This window comes from Gordionus sp. m RMFG-2023, chromosome 1 (assembly GCF_954871325.1).
Source record: "Gordionus sp. m RMFG-2023 chromosome 1, tfGorSpeb1-WG-v2, whole genome shotgun sequence".
In the NCBI taxonomy this organism is placed as follows: Eukaryota; Metazoa; Nematomorpha; class Gordioida; order Chordodea; family Parachordodidae; genus Gordionus; species Gordionus sp. m RMFG-2023.
Genome location: NC_088775.1, coordinates 42,887,030 through 42,905,464, shown reverse-complemented (window position 1 = coordinate 42,905,464; position 18,435 = coordinate 42,887,030). Strand labels below are relative to the sequence as shown.

Sequence of the window (18,435 nt, the reverse complement as noted above, 5' to 3'; positions counted from 1 at the left end):
TGGCATCTTGTTCTGATTCATAGTCAATATTATCATTTTCTTTAATATTATCAATTTTCCTGTTGTCGAAATCTTCAATCAATTTCTGTTTTAGTAAGAGTAATAACCAAATCGACCAATTTCTTTCTGAAGAAGTAGAACTAGGAATTGTTAGTAAAATGACACTACTCTTAATGGGAATAATGGGCAAAGCTCATTCCACTAACTTGAAGCTGGAATCTGATTGTTTACTGTGGTGGAAGTTACAGCTTTCCATATAATTTACTATTAAACATGCCGCTTTTACTACTGAAATGTATATCACTTAAAATATTTTGATCATCACTTCCTTGTAAAATGCCTAATTATTGTATTATATCACATACTTCATTAAATTCAGTAATGGTGAGATGTTCCCATTGATAGGAGGCCCAAAAAATAAGCCGCATTGTAATAACATGTATTTAATGGTTTTTTCTTTCTTCAAAAATATTTTTGATTTTTATATCTTCAGATATTTTTTAAGGTATTTAACAGTATTTGATTAGGCCAAATACTCCTCCGGCCAATTGATTGAATTTAACTGGTCATTAATGGTATTACCTACATTATGATTGAAATATTTTAAATTAATTCTATTCGAATCTATTTATGGAGGAGCAGGGTAAAAGGTTCTCATTTATTATGGCCTTCAATAAATATATGTGTATTATCTTAAAGATCTATAAAAGACATTAATAAAAAGATATAAAAATTTATTTTATTTTTAATTCAATAAATAAAAATTGTAAATCAAATCGTTATTGTCGGTAAATTTATGAGAAAAATATAAAATATGGAGAATGCTAAAATGTGATGGAAATAAAAAATATTTTAAAACAATATTCCAATTTTTATATACTTTTTAAGTAAAAAGATATTTTTTAAAAGGATCGAATATTAAACAAAATGATCTCGATCCTCAATTTAAGAGAAAATAAGAAACACTTTAACAATTCTGCATATAATAAAGCCAGCACAATTAATGATGAGTATATCGTGCGCTTAAAATTATCAGGTCAGATTTCTTTATCTAATAAGATTCCGCCTATAACTACTTTACATATACAATTTGGTCGATCCCCATTTAATTTGTCATCACTCTTTAAAGTTGATCCTTATTATTTGTCCGCCTCTTATCCTAGTTTCCATTGCCCTATTTTTAGAAACTGTATTGTGTTATACAACAGATCTGCCTTATACACCATGTATGTAGCCTTTTTTCTTTTAACTTTATACCAAATTTCCTCAACCCTTTTTGTAGAATATTTAGTAGCTTCTGTTCATTCTTGTCCTTACCACATAATTAATAGACACCAAATGTTTTAGGAATCGGTATCAAACAATACTTAAAATAAAAGGTCGAAGGGATGTGTGAGAGGCCGAAGAAAAGGTTGTTTTGGGCAAAAAATGAAATTACTCAGATAGATATTGGTGGAGTTGTTAAAGGATTGAGATCAAAAGAGAAGAGTGTAAAAATTTATATCATCCAAGAGGTGCCCAAATAATCTAATGTTAAATTATTTGGTTTCTTTTCAGAAATTGTTTAAAATTATGATTTAAAAAAATTATAATATAAAATTTACCATATTTTCGTCATCCTTTGCTTAAAATAAAATTTGTCTGGTTTGTTTTTGTAGCGAAATAAACTCGGACATATTATTAAATGAATTAATTAATCTCAATATCTCAAAATTTCACACAACATTAAATAATTTATAAAATTCAATAATTAATTAAAACATTTGCCAAATATACCAAAATAAGGTAAAAAAATGTTTTTACTTGAAAACAAAAACTAATAATTATTTGAAATAAAAGCAAACAAAAATTGATCAACCCAGATAGGACCACAAACATTGTAAGAGAATTTTCAAGGTCTTGTATGTAATTACCACTGCTGATTGTTGGAGTGGTTATCGAAGCTATTATATTTTATTTTAGGGTAGGAGTTACTGCCGATTGGCTGGACCAATTAACCCTTAATAGAAGATTAGCAGCCTTGGCACTGAGTTGTATAATTGGAAAGGAAACGTATATTGTTTTGGCCGAAGAAATAATGTATATTTATTAATTGAACGAAGTTCGCTTTTTGAAAAAATAAGGACGTTCCTTTTATTTTCAACGAACTTTGAACGTGAGAGTATTCCCTTTTTTTTTGTTCGGTTTTACGTTCGGTCAATTTCAGAAAATCATCTTATTTTTATTCATTTGAAAATAAAAAATATTAATTTAATATTAGTCCAAATTTTTCAATGAAAAAGGGGTTAGTTTTTAATGAACTGTTTCTCATATAAAGTTTGAATTTTTTAACCAGCCACTATTTTTGTTCTATAGTAGTTTATTGATTTAAATATTAATAGATTAGCGTATGCATGGAATGTTGTTACTTCATATTAGGCCTATTCAAAAAAAATTCGAATATTCGTTTCGAATAATTCGAATAGAAACGAATAATTACGAATACGAATAATAAATTATATGTTTTATCCGAATACGAATAATCATTTATTCGATTCGAATAAACCGAATTATTTGAATAAAACGAATTATTCGTAATATTTAATAAATTGCTTTTTTTTAAAATAAATCTAACATTTGTCATTTCTATTTGATAACCTGCCAATCTGACAGGTGATGTGTTTATAAAAAGACTAGCAAAAATTTTAATTTTAATTTCCCGTATTTTTTCAAAATTAATTATATTAAAAATTACAAACCAAAAGTATATAAAAATATATACAAACCAAAGGTATATAAAAAAATATTATATCTTTATAATAAAATATTGTTAGCTAGCCTAATTATGTTAGAAAAGAATGATTCTGATGAAATAGTTATGGTTGATGTTGACAAAATTCTTCACAAAAAAGAGCGATTATATGGGATCAATATCAACTCAATGGTGAAAAGGCTGCTTGCAATCATTGCAAGAGCATTATTAAATGCAAAGGCAAAACAACATCGCCTCTTATTAATCATTATAATAGGTTTCATTCACATCTCTGTAAAAACAGTAATAAAATTGACACTTTTTTAAAGCCTATATCACCTTTTTCTTTATCTAAAAAAATTTTGTTAATTCACCTGATTTTAAAAATTTTATAAATGATCTTGATTCTTCTATAAAATCAATATGCTCCAATACTCTTAAATTGCATATGTATAATACATTTGCAGAAAAAGAACAGTTGGTAAAGGATATAATATCCAAAAATAAAAGTCAGATTAATTTTTCATATGATATTTGGACTTGCCCAACTCAGATTCCTTTTTTAGGGTTAACAGCCCATTTTATTGATGATAATTTTAAAATAAATAACATAATTTTGGATGTTGCTCCAATAAATGAACAACATTCAGGTGAAAACATATTTAAAGCCTTTATTAAAATAATTAAAAATTATAATTTGGAGAATAAAAATTCTTATATAACTTTAGATAATGCTACTAATAATAAAACATTTATTGATACATTTTCTTTAAAATCCATCAATAAAAATAGGGCACATTCGATGCTTTGCTCATGTTATTAATTTAATATCCAAAGAAATTTTAAAAATTTTAAATCCATCAATTTTAAAACTACGAAACATTATTAGGATGATACGTAATTCTCCTAAAAAATTAAATTTATTAAAAAATATATGTAGTTCACTACATCCTCCTATAAATTTTTTAAAACCCAAATTGGATTGTGAAATAAGGTGGAATAGCACCTACCAAATGATTGAAAGGGCCTTATTGTTAAAGCCTGCTATAAAAAAATTAGTTAATTAAGTTATAACTAATATTATAATTCTTCAAGAAAAACAATTATCAGAGGTAAACTAAAATTTATAAATAGGTAATTAATACTTTATTAACATAACATACAGGAATGGGACGATCTTGTAAAAATTAAATATATCCTATTGCCTTTGTATGAGACTACAAATATGGTTTGTGGGGAAAATTATCCTACTTATAATTTGGTTATACCCTATAATATTCTAATTCTTGAACACTTAAAAAATGAGAAACCTTGTTTCCATAAAACCTCTAACAATGATTTCAAAGTGGCATGTGATAAATGCTATTACAATTTAACTGCAAATGATGCAATAATACTACAATATTGGATCCCAGGCTCAAAATAGAATATTTTAAATCAATATCTCTTGATTATGATATTAATATATCCAGGTTAACAGACAAGTTTAAAGAGATTTACAGCAGGTATACAGGTATTTAATTTACCCCCATTTAAATACATATCATTTTATTTTATAAGCTGCTGATAATTACAACTGCCAAAATAAGGATGAAAGTCAACAAAACAGGCTTGACATTGTTTTTAAACAAAATTATGTTCAACTATGTGAAATCGATTTTTACCTGAGTGAACCAAGATCAAAGAGTGATATTAATCCATTAATGTGGTGGAAGACAAATGCACATAGGATACCCATACTCTCAAAAATGGCAAGAGATTATTTATCTATACAAGGAACATCAACTGCGTGTGAAAGACTTTTCTCAGTTGGCACTAATTTGTTGTCAAAAAACCGCATGTCGTATAAAGAAGAAAATATAAGAAAAACCCTTTGCCTTAAAAATTGGCTTAAAATTATAAATTAAATGAATAAAATAATATTTTAATTTTGTTTATAACTTGATTATATTTATTTGTCATCGAATTATTATAATTTTTTCTGTTTGAAATCAAATTTGCAATAAAAAAATTTGTCAATATATTTGAGATTGATTTATTTTATTAAGAAAATTCATTTCAATTATTCGAATCGAATACAAATAGTAGATTTTATTATTCGTACGAATTCAAATAGTAAATTATTCTACGAATAATGCACTATTCGATTCGAATACGTTTTTGAATAAGCCTACTTCATATCATCTGATTCTGAATTATCATGACCCAAATAAAATAAATACTTTATAGTAACATCATATCTTATAAAATATTCCATCCCTACCAAATGTAAGTGTCCAAAAAGTATATAATCAATTTTAAAATTTTTAATTTCTAATTAAGAGATACTTGATTGTAATATTTATTATGTTATCAATATAACTAAAGTATACTGTTAATAATTTATTTTAGATCATTATTTTAATAGATATATAAAGAAAAATCATTAAATATTACGTCGTATATACCAGGGATCCAAACGGAACCTGAACCGTTAAACCGGTATTTTTTATCGAACCTAAACCTCTAAAAAAAATTCTAGCCGAACCTGAACCGAACAGCTAAAATGCTTCTGAACCGGTTCGAGTCTCATAATTTTATGCTTATAAAATAATGTGTAAGTTATTACTAGTAGTATATTGCAAAATTTTTAATTATATTCAAATTGTTTTAAAAATTATTATCACATTTGATTGATAAACGTCAGTCATAATTTTTATAAACTTTAGTCTATTGCCATTTTACAACATTTTTTAAATATTTTAAGCTTATAAATTATAATGCCTAGAAAAAAATTAAATCTAATATATAAATTATTTACATATAGTATTATAAATGACACATCAAATCTGATATCATACTGGCAATGCCAGCTACCCAAGTTAGTGTGGAAAGATGTTTTTCAATAATTAAATTTATATTATCTCCTTATAGATGTAATTTGAGTGAGACGAATTTTGAAAATATATTAATTGAGCAGCTTAATAAAAATTTTTAAGTAATTGTTCATATTAAAATTAAAATTGATATATTTATTTGTTATATTTATAAATTAAATATTATTTTATAATGTGCAATTAATAAAAATGAAAGTTTTTATTTTAATTATGAAATAAAAAAAAAATTTCCTTATTCATAATCCTAATGTAGGTCAGAATACAAAAGTGTTCAAACCGATTTTTTAGAGGTTCGAACCGATCCGATATTTTTATTTTTTGCGAACCGAACATGAACCTTGAACCGTTATTTTTATCCGAACCTGAACCGATATTCGTTTCGGTTTGGATCCCGGGTATATAGATAGGTATAAAATAGTTAATATATTTATTTTTTGTGGGATTATTTGAAATTTCATTATTTTTAAGTTTTATTAAAGGTTGCATATTTTAATAGTTGAACACTATTTAAAGTATTATGATTTTATATATTCAATAAGATTTATGAAAGTTTTTTTATATTTAAAAATTAATAAGAAATTTTTTTAAAAATAAATTAATATAATTTTTTATTCACTTAAAACTATTAATTTTATACATGGTTTAATAAAAAATATATGGTTATTTATATTAAATTAAATTTTAAAAACGAATGTGAACGCTTCCTTTTTTTAAAAGGTGAACTTGAAAGTAAATGCGTTCAATTTTTGTAAATGAACGTTGAACGATTTGATTTTTTTAGAAATGTTTAGAGCACTAATATTTAGTGAAGATGGAGACTGACAATGGGACCAACGTTGTCAAAGCCTACAAGTACTGTTTATACTTAACAAAAATTTATATAAAATAAATTATTTCTAAAGTAATATACTGAAGTTTTAAAATTAGTAAATTTGGATAGTATATTATCGACCGATGATGCAAATAACCCTACCATTAACCTACCAAAATATCAATGAGATCAACTTTTGCTAAGTGTTTAGTCCTAATTAACAAACCAAATGTGTCATCTAAAATGGCTGATATTCTTTTGGAAAAATTGGGATCTTATAGCTCCTAATAAGACCAGATGAAACCTATTTCCTTGATAAAATTAATGGACAATATGCTAACTGAAAAGTTTATAGAAGTGGAAGAAATTTGTGATCAAATTGGGTTCATAATGTTTAAGCAAGGTGCCTCTTTATCAAGGAATGTGCATCGGTTATAATATGATATATTTATGGAACCCTTAGCGACATCGTTAAAGATTTTAGAAGGTAGGATACAATGGATATCTAACCCAAGAATAAAAGAGAGAATCTAAAAATGTGTATTCAATATTTGGGAAATTTTTTCCATTTTGCTGATTTTCTCAAAATTTTCATTCAAATATTTTATTTGCAATTTTTTTTTACTATTTTGTTATTTTCTAAATATAATTTAATATTTTTTAAGATCTTCTAAAAAAATGGGGAATTTTTTTCTAAGGAATTATTTTCCAGGGAATAATTTTCAGGGGAATTATTTCCTTAGATTTATACATTAGGCTTATTTAAAAACAAATACAAATCAAATAATGAATTATTCATTGATTCTTTTAAACAATCGAATACTATTCTAATTTGATTGATATAATTATGAATAGTAAATTATTTGATTTATATTCGTTTTAGAATAGGCATAATATACATAATAAAGTAGAAAAGACTAGGGTTGCTGAGCTACTGCTCTTTTTAAATACAAATATTCCGTTATATATCTTTTTGATGGTGAGTAATTATTTGAGATATGTAATTTTTGGGCTGAGAAAGTTTGTAAGGTGCAATTTTATTTTTATTAGGGCTGTGCCAATCCATAAATTTTTGACCGACCCGATCCAATATTTCCCGATATTACTATAAACCGATCCAATTAAATTGATTTTTATTTACATCTCTCTTTAAACTAATGTCACAAAAAACAATATTTTCTATTCAAAAAAACCAACTAGAACTTTCAAAAATAATTACGTGTATGTTATTTTTTTATTCTCCAAAAGTAAATAATTTTTTTAAATAAGGGCAATGTATATAGTTGAATGAAGTGTTTTTAAACGGTTCAGTTTGGCTTATTTTTAAAAATGAATTATTATCTACGCCTAGAACTATCGGCAATAGATATCCAAATCTCTATGTCATCTGTAAGCAAATATCCAAGGTTGGGTAATTTAATTATGGCTATAATCTTGAGTTCGTCCTTTTTAAAAATAGGCGAAATCTTAGCCGTTTTACAACACTGGCTGAATGTGGGTCGTTAGATATATTTAAATCCCCTTCTTGTTGCAGATAATATAATAATAAAATAATATCAAATTAATTTGATTTTTGGTTCCTTTTATTAATTTATTATTATGTATAAAATAAAATATATTATATAATTATATACACTACCGGCCATAAATGACTGCCCACCCTGCATTTTTACATAAAAATTTAATAAGTTAAAACTTATTAATTTATTTAAGTAAAAGCGAATTGATTAATTAATTTAAGATGTCTAGACATATTTAGAAATAAAAAACTCGGAATTTCTATAAATTTTTCTATGAAATTTTAGCCTTTGAAAACTTATGTCAAAAATGGCCAATTTGGTAAAATAGGGTACATTAGTTTTTTTCAGCAACAATTTTAAGTTGCCCATTGTTTTTTGGTAGAAAGTCATTAATCACATTCTAATCTACTTATTAATACCCATTTTTAATTATTTTAAAAAAAATTCCTAGATTTTTTTTATTTTAAAACATTGTTTAAAGAAACTATTAGTCTTTATAAATTCTAACGAACATTCGACCAAAATGAATAAAAGAAAAGAAATTTCTATTCCAACTAAATGCAAAATAATCAATTTACACATAAGTGGTAAAAGTAATCGCCGAATTGCCAGAGAATTAACCGTCGACGAACTGTCGATTGTATACTTAAAAGATTACGCAACAATAATACAATATCGAATCCAAAGAGGCCTGGAAGACCCCGCAAAATGACTAAGAGATGATAGGTATATAGCAAGGATCAGTAAACGCAATCGACGCCTTGTCGCCTCAGAGATAGCTGCGGAGATTAATTTGACTCGGGAAAACCCAATAAGTGTCACAACTGTGAAAAGGCGCCTTAGGATCTTTGAACTTTATGGTAGGGTAGCGGTCAAAAAGCCACTCTTGAGCAAAAAAAATAAACTCAAGCTATTAGACTGGGCACGAAAATCAATTTTGGACATCTGCCAACTGGTACCACGTCTTATGGAGTGATGAGTCAAAATTCGAAATCTTCGTTCTATAGAAGGCAATATATCCGCCGCTCAGCTGGAGAGCGATCACTGAATAATTCCTACAATCAAATTCGGGGGAGGGTCTGTTATGGTGTGGGGGTGCTTTGGCGCTGGGGCAACCGGTGATATTATCTAAATTAAAAGAATCCCTAACAAGAAGGGATACTGGCAAATCATTTCCATGTGATTTCATCAGGAAAGCGTTTTATCGGGAATAACTTTTTATTTCAACAAGATAATGACCCAAGCATATATCCAGGCTATGCAAAGATTATTTACAAAATCTACAACAACACGGTATTCTCGAGTTGATGACTTGGCCATCCCAGTCTCCCGATTTCAATCCAATCGAACTTTTATGGGATCACCTTGATCGGCAAGCAAGAAAAAGCCCTCTAACCTCTCATTCGCACCTTTGGGAAGTATTACAGAGAGAATGGAAAAATATCACTTCCGAATATTTAAAAAATCTAATCGAAAGATTACCAAAAATTTGTGCAGCAATTATTAAGAATAAAGGTGGTCATATGAGAACAAAATTTGATCTTAATTAATTGCTATGTCTTTTATTTTTTGTAATTTTATGCAATAATATGTAAACTTAAATTTGATAAACCTCATATTGTGTTATTTGTCTTATTTTAAGAAAAATGTTAAGAAAATGCAGGGTGAGCAATCATCTATGGCCGGTAGTGTATGTTAGCGGCAATGTGTTATTTTTTCAACTTTAAAAATCATTTTTTGAGCGCGTTTTTTTAAATTCAAAAATTTGATTTTACCAGAAATGTACATGTAAATACCAATCTTATGAATTGTGGATAATTTTATCGTTAACTTTTGAGTCATTTATAATTTATATGAAAATCTATAAAAAAACTAATATGTATAATATTAAGTTCATGTTCATGGCAAAATTATCTGAAATTCATAAGGTAAGTATTCCAAACATGATGAAATACATTTCCGGTAAAATCAGATTTAGAAAACGAGCTCAAAAAATGATTTAAAGTTGAAAAAATAACACATGGCTGCTAACATATATTCAAATCATAAAATAACCATAAACAATGAAAATATCGGATTGGATCGTGTTTTTAAAAATATATGAGCCAGATCCGATATTTTGCAAATACTAATTAATAAATGGTAATAGGAAAAAAAACCACCGGAAAAAAACCCCGAGGAAAAAAATTTTTAAAAAATATTATGTCAATTTTTCTTAAATTATTTTCTCAATTTATTATTTTCTTCCAATTTTTGCTTTAAGTCATTGTTTTTCTAACCTTTTCTCAATTTTCACTTATTTTTTTTAGTATAACCTAGCAATAATTAATATTGATAAATAATTTTATAAGCGAATGCCACAATCATTAAAAGCTATTAGACTCCAAAAAAAACACAAAATATTTACGAAAAAATATTCGAAGTAATAATGTCTAAATGTCAAGAACGGGATTTATTTCCTGATCCATTATATATATACATGGATTTCGAAAAGTCTGCTATGAGCGCGGTTAAAACTGTCATTGGTATGATTATTAATATGTTAAATTATTTATATTTATTTATTCAATTAGGAGATCACATCATAATCAGAGGATGCTTTTACCATTTGTGTCAAAGTACCCATAGAAAAATTTAAAAGCTAGTTCTGGAAAACCAATACAGAATCCATGAAGCCCTAAGCTTCTTTTGTGGCATGATGGACAGCTTAGCATTAGTTCCTATGTGATATGGGCAATGCAATGGCATTCCTTAGATCGGTTACTCCGATCAATGGTAAGGATATTCTTGAATATTTCGATAAAAATTACATCAATGGAGTATCAAGGGATGTCACAAGAAGCAATTCTCAATCCCAGACAGGTCGAATTGAGCCTCGATTTCCTCCAGAAACTTGAATCAGAGCACTCTATCCAACTAATAACTCATAAATAATCAATGCAAAGGTTCGAATCATCGTTTTTCTAATCTGGTTGGGAATAAACTCCATCAATCTGGGTATTGATTAAAAAAAATGAAATGCGAGGTGGCTGCCGATGAAACCAAACTTGAACGATGGCGTGTAGGTAGTTGAGACACTGAAAACAAAATCGCAGTGCTTAAACAAGAAAAAATGCTGATATTCAAATTGGTAATGGGGAAAAAAATATCCCAGTAAAATAACCTATGTATTACTTATTTTCGTAAAAATTTTTGCTTTAGTAATAAATACAATATCCATCCTTAATTACTATATTAAGTAGACTAAATTTGACAAGATTTGCAATAAGATCTGTTTATTTTATTGATAAATCATTATTATGTATATAATTTATTATTAAATTATATTTTTATAATATTTTTTTCTAAAATACTAATTTGTCTATACCTTATATAAATCCAAATAAAAATATACCGATATTATTAGATCTTAAGTAAATTCGAAAAAAAATTTCGGGGTTTTTTTTCCGGGATTCTTAATAAATATATTATTTTAATGTTTATTTCACTGGCAAATGGGTGATTCCACGTCAAATCGACCAAAAAAACGAGATTTTCGGCCGACCATCTCAAAAATGAATGAAACTTTGCATGTTAGTTATTTATGTTGTAAATGTTAATAAAATCAAAATTATAGAGTGCTAGCTCAACCAGATCCAAAGATACCTTCAAAGTCGAAAATCGCGAAGTATGTGATTTTGCGTGATTTCTTTAAATGGTGTTTTTAAAAAAAATACTTAAGATAGAGTTATAACTTATATATCATTTTATAGCCCTTAAAATTTTACGTTGGAAAATATAAAAAAAATTATAAAATTTCAAGTGTTTTCTTATTTCCGATAAAAATAAAAAAATTGTTAGGAAGGGATTTTTTTTCGGTGTTAATATTCACTAAAAATGTTTATTACCTTTATATTAAACGATTTAATAAAAAATCTCGATAGCCATTTTTGTTTTTTTAATTTGATTTTTTATTATTTTTATAAATAAAAAAATGTAATATATATGGCGTTATATTAAAATATTTTTATAATATATAATTTTTATTAAAATATGTTTATTTTACAATATAGCGTCAATAAAATAATATCTGTATGGGCTGCCTGCTTACATATCGCCCCAGAACATCATTCTTGGTTATACTCAATTGATTTTTTAATTTTAATCACAATACTATTCATATTTTTATTAAAAATTATATATTATAAAAATATTATATTACATTTTTTTATATAATAAAAATTCAAGTAAAATTAAAAAAACAAAAATGGCTATCGAGGTTTTTTATTAAATCGTTTAATATAAAGGTAATAAACATTTTTAGTGAATATTAACACCGAAAAAAAATCCCTTCCTAATGTTAATTTTTTATTTTTACCGGAAATAAGAGGTTAATGATGCTTACTACCAAGTGAATGTATGGAAATATTCTAAATACCAACCTAATTTGCTAAATACCGACCAAAATTTATTAAAATGTAACAAGACCCTTATTATTTAATATATTAATACCGAATCACGTGGTCAAGTCCGGCCTCCTATATATTATCCCCCCTCCAAGGATGGAACCACCAAGTTAGAATAAGAAAAAAAAACATGATCATTCCCGGGATTCGAACCCGGGACCATGGGATAAGTAAGCCAAGCTCTTGCCTACTAGGCCATAGAGGCTTTCCAAAAATCACGATTTTTCAAATATATATTATAAATATATTTGGTAGTGCCTATCCAAATGAAAAATGAACAAAATTCAAATTTGATAGATAGTACCTTAAGGTAGTAAGCATCATTAACCAAATAAGAAAACACTTGAAATTTTTTATTTTTTTTTTGATATTTTCCAACGTAAAATTTTAAGGGCTATAAAATGATATATAATTTGTAACTCTATCTTAAGTATTTTTTTTAAAAACACAATTTAAAGAAATCACGCAAAATCACGCACTTCGTGACTTTCGACTTTGAAGGCGTATATCTTTGGATCTAGTTGAGATAGCACTCTAAAATTTGATTTTCTTAACATTTACAATATAAATAACTAACATGCAAAGTTTCATTCATTTTTGAGATGGTCGACCGAATCATTGGTCGATTTGTCATGGAATTTTACCCAAATTTAAAAAACTTTTTTTAATAAAACAATAAAAAATTTATAGTTTCGAATTATTTTATAACAGAAAATCCATTATAATATTTGAATAAAAAAAAATCGACCTCTAGCAAAAATCATATGGAAATCCCTGGAGAACACCCAATAACCATTAATTGAATTTAGATAGGAATATATTAATATTAGTATTGTTAAACGACTCGATTGTGACATCTATGACCAAAATCTTCAGGCTTGCCTAATGTTTTTCTGGCGTAAAATATTGAGTTAGCCGTTTATCAAATTGGCTCAAATCGAGCCATTTAACAACACTAATTAATATATAATAATTAAAAAAAATTAAAAATACTGGAGAATATTTAAAAAATTTAAATTAATTAGGGATGTACCAATATTTTTTATCGGATCGGGCCGATATTTCACCTATTATAAAATATCGGTTATCGGCCAATATTATAAAATTTGCCGATCCGATCCGATATAAAATGACGTCCTTAACAAAAATAAAATGCTATAAATTTTTTAAAAAAAAGTTATATCTAAAATCATTTATTTTTATAAATAAAATCAAAATCCATATTTTTTTAATAATAATAATTAATTAATAAACATTCTGCAATATTGTTAATTTTTTGCGCATTCTGTTTATAAAAGTGTGCAATAATCTCTTCAGAATCTGTTTTTAGTGAAGCTGGTGATATTGACAGTTACCATCGCCGCAGGCTGATTTCTGATAAATTGGAAATTTTGATATTTCTAAAAAGAAATCTTCGATATATTAATGTTAAATATTATTTTAAATATTTATTTAAATTTCATAATATATTTGTTTATTGCTTATTATGTATATAGATTAATGTTGTTACTTATTATATAAAAGTGATTTATAATAAAAATATTTTATATACTTTTAGGCAATTGAATTGAATAAACTATAACTGATCATTATAATATATTTAAATGACATAAGTTATGGTATAATTAAATTATAGATGTTATACTAATAAAAAGTATATTACAAATTAAAACCATTGGTTTACAGAAGATATGATATCGGATCGGTTATCGGCCGATATCAATTTAATATCTGGAATATCGGATCGGCCTCCAAAGAGTGGTATCGGTACACCTCTAATTATATTTAATCTTTTTAAAACCTTTTCAATTCTAACGTGATATTAAGCTTGAGACTTATATTGTGATCTTCAATGGTTGAGGTAGCTTCAATTCCTTTCACGGCCGAGACATCCTGTACCGTTATGTCATCGATTTGCTGATTCGCGATTGAAGAGGAGGTGACAGGTCTAAGACGGAAATTTATCTCTTCATGGCTATTATATTAATATATAGAAATAAACTGTATTCAAATGATTGTTTATGTTAGAATTATAATAGTGCTCTATAGTAACGTGGTAACTATAGCATTACTTTATTCAAAAAAATATGGTATAATCATTATTATTGAAAAAGCAATGGATTAAAGCAACATGTTACTTTATATTATTATTATATTATATATATAATTATTTATTATTGTTTAATGTAATTATCTAAAAAATTGATTCATTACTAGATAAGACAAGGTGACAACTAGCAGCAATTTTAAAAAAGAATATCAATAGAGAAGAATTACCTAGTGGAATCCAAATTGGCCTCTTTGAGGTTGGTCTTATTTTCCATTTCCTTATCCTTTTTGTGTTTGGTAGCCTTGTTTTTCTTGTGTTTTTTCTCCTTCTTTTTCTTGACAATGCTTTCTTCAGCTTCTAATTTATTATCTGGCTCCTTCTCTTTTTTGGTTTTTTTATCCTTTTTCTTCTTTGGTTTTTTCTTGGTTGTGTCAGTAGATGATATGGGTTTAGGGATGAAGGTGGTTACGGTATTCAAGTCGTTGGAGTTGTATGTCGGACGAATGTGTTCGTTTTTTATAGGAGCAATGGCCCTACCCAGGCAGCTGTTATGTAATGTAAATTCATTCAAATAAAAACATGCATTTTATTGGTGCATGTATGGTATAGACACCATGGCAAAACTGATCCACATTTTACTGATATGGACTATAATCAACCAATCCATTTACATTTACATTGATTAATAATATCTACTAAACCAATTTATCAAAATTTAGTATATTAGAATTATTGTGGCCAATGGCAATGGCATTAAAGACAGTTTGTTGTGGTCTGCAGTGCTTAGCCCAACCGTTATTTAAAAAAAATTTGATTGGTTGGCTTGATATTTTGACATATATTATTTCGTTCAAAATATAAACTAAAAGGCTAAGAATTATTTTTCAGCATTTTCTCAAAAATAAAAATTTACTAATATCCTCAGAATTTTTTAATTATTTACCTTACATTATTTATATATTTTTTGATGGGCGAAATTAGGCTTTATAGGGGATATGACCTATAAATTTTTTATAGCATAATTAAATTTAAACTAATAAAAAAATTGAGTAATTTTAAGGTCTTCGAATCTAAGTCGTGAGAATGGGAGGAGGGGGATTTCAAATAAAATATCTCGAAATGTGTATTAAATGAAAGCATATTGATATTTATAATAATGGGAATCAAAATAAGATATTTCTGTTTTGTTTAATCATCCGTATCACTAAATCAAAGGAGATGGTGCTGATTTTATATAAATCTTGTAAACAAAATGTTACAGATTAGTAACAAATTGTGCTTACTTAACAATTTACGTTTTATTTTATTATATTTCTTTGTCTTTTTATCATTACTTGTATTTACCGAATCAATTTATATTACTTTATTACAAAATGTTATTGGAGGTAGTAAATTAAATATAGATTTATATATATATACCGCGTAAAGATTACAAAAAAATATATAGTTTTATATAACATAATAAAAGGCATATTATATAATTCATTCAGAATCAATATTCTTTTTAACTACTGCATTCAGAGTCAATATTCTACACAGACTAATACCCATTCTACAGGCTAATCCCCCCCCCCTATACCGACTAATAGAGAGACTATAACAATTCTCATGGCAAGACTTTCCACTCTTGTATTAAAAAATATCGTGACTTGTATTTTAACTTAATAAAATTTCAAAAAGAATTTTTGATTGTTTTGTTAATATCTTTAAATTGAGATTATGCTGGGGGTAGGGAGAAATTTTGTTTTAAACATGGGTATTAGGTGAAAGATTTATTGATGGAATCTAATTAAGCTTAAAATTTTAATGATAACATCATTAAAAATTACAATGGGTTAGCATAAAAATTGAAAATGAGTCAACCAATTTTTTAGAAGACCATCTCAAAAATGAATGAAATTTGGCATGCTAATTATTTATGGTGTACATTTTAATAAAATCAAATGACTACTCTCACATTCATCATAAATAAAATAAAAATGGTGAAGTCTCTTACAATATTCATATTTTATTCTAAGCCCGCCATATTGCCCTAAAAAAGACAGTAGACTACATCCTATTGCAATAGGCTCTCTTCTTAACCGAATACCTACAAAAATCATAAAATTTAGAATTCAGATGCTCTTGAGCACATGTTTAAAACAAGCTGGCGGTTGTGAAGCAACCTCTAAAGGAACTCACATTTTTCTATTAATTCCACACAATTGCATTATAAAACTAGATTTCAAAATCTTCATAGAAACCACTTTACCCTTGTTTTCCTCAACATCTTTCCCAAATATACCAACTTCATATTGAATAGCTATGCACTCAGACCATTCCTCAAATTCAAAGATTATATTGAAAATCAACAAGGGATCCAACTAGCCCTTTAGGACCTGCTCTTTTGCATGGGTATCAACAAAATCATCGACAGCATAAATAAAAGGTTAACCTAGACCTTAATATTTGGTACTTTAGATTATACATTATTCAAACGAACTACTAAATGTTCCTATAATTATTAAAGATTTGTCTCCTGAAACTGGCTTATCTCTTACTTAATTTTGACAAATGTGAAATTAATTCAAATATCTCTTTTGAATCATGTGATATCCCCTTTAAAATAGTAGATAGAAAAAAGGGAAAGCTGGAGAATTAGTTTTTCATTCTAAATATTTTAATAAATTTTTTTTATTAAATTTGTTATTGGTAAAATTTACATTTAAGAAATACTACATATATATTTGAGTGTTAATTAGTGTTAGAGATATAAAATAAAAAAAATTTAATATTTATTCTTAGGAATAGGGCACTTATTTATTAATTTTAAATAATATCAATATCTAGTAAAATGTCAAGTAATTTTTAAATGATAATTATTGTTTAGGGGTTATTGGCAAATGAGCAAAAAATTGATATTTGGCCAACCTCTATCAATTTCGATAAAATTTATAAGCATGTTATAAATGTAAATCAAAAACAAAACTTAAGTTGGTAAAGAGAAGGGAAATTCTACAATTGGATTACCTGAGATAATGGAGATTATAGGCACGAAAATCGGATTTTTTTTAAACCTTTATTTATATTAAATAAATAGTTTAACCTAATAGTTCAAATATTGAATTTAATCATTAATAATCATGTAGGAAACAGCAAATGATTTTTTTTAAAATGTGGCTTTTATGGTTAATAGATTTAAAAATTACATTTTGAAATGAATAAGAGCTCCAATTTGTCGATATTTTTCACTTAATTATTCGTTTACTATTTTTTTAAATTTGTCAGGCTGAGTAATTATTTAAAATTAAAAATATATCGCGAATAATGTAAAAAGCGCGATATATTTAAAGTTTTAAAAATAAAAACTTTTTAATCGTTTAAAATTATTTTAAGGCATAATAATTTATTTATGTAAAAAAATTTTTATTAAATTATTTTGTTTATTTTAAGTCTGTGGTTAAAAAATAGATAAAAAAAAATTTCCAATGTTCATATTACTTAAATCAATCAATTATAATGCCTTAAATGATTTTATACGTTTTAATACATTATGCGCGATATTTTTATTAATTACCCAGCTAATTATTGAAGAAAGTGTTAGAAAATAAAAATTGAATTGGAGCTCATTATATATACGAAATACTAATTAATTTTTAAATGGACATAAGATGATCAATATTTTTTAAAAAAATTAATTTTTATGTTTACCACATAATTATCACTTATTGACAGTTATTAATATTAGATTCAATATTCAAATTAACTTTTGTTTTAAAACTAATTATTAAACATCAGTAAAAGGTTAAAAATGCCTATTTTGTATTTTTAATCCTCAATATCTCATGGCGCAAAATATATACCGGCGGATGTGACAATTGGAGAAAAATAAAGTTAACCAATGTTTTGTAATTATTTATCTTTTTTGTTTCGGTTTGAATAAGAGCGTTGCTATTGATATTAGTGGGGAAGGTAGTAAAACAAGTATAATCCCAGGTGAAAGATTTACCCATTGTCCATGGG

General features: G+C 26.5%; 1 protein-coding gene across 3 annotated transcripts in view; it reads right to left on the bottom strand.

Annotated features, from left to right (window-relative positions):
- The window catches only part of LOC135931300 (pre-mRNA-splicing factor 38B-like), a 46,427-nt gene that overhangs the window by 9,455 nt on the left and 18,537 nt on the right, over positions 1-18,435 (bottom strand). For all 3 annotated transcript variants that reach the window (XM_065468302.1, XM_065468303.1, XM_065468304.1), the window contains exons 8-9: positions 14,661-14,978; positions 14,185-14,358 (exon numbers count right to left, since the gene is read on the bottom strand). In XM_065468302.1, coding sequence (XP_065324374.1) covers positions 14,185-14,358; positions 14,661-14,978 — 492 coding nt within the window. The remainder of the gene's footprint in view (positions 1-14,184; positions 14,359-14,660; positions 14,979-18,435) is intronic.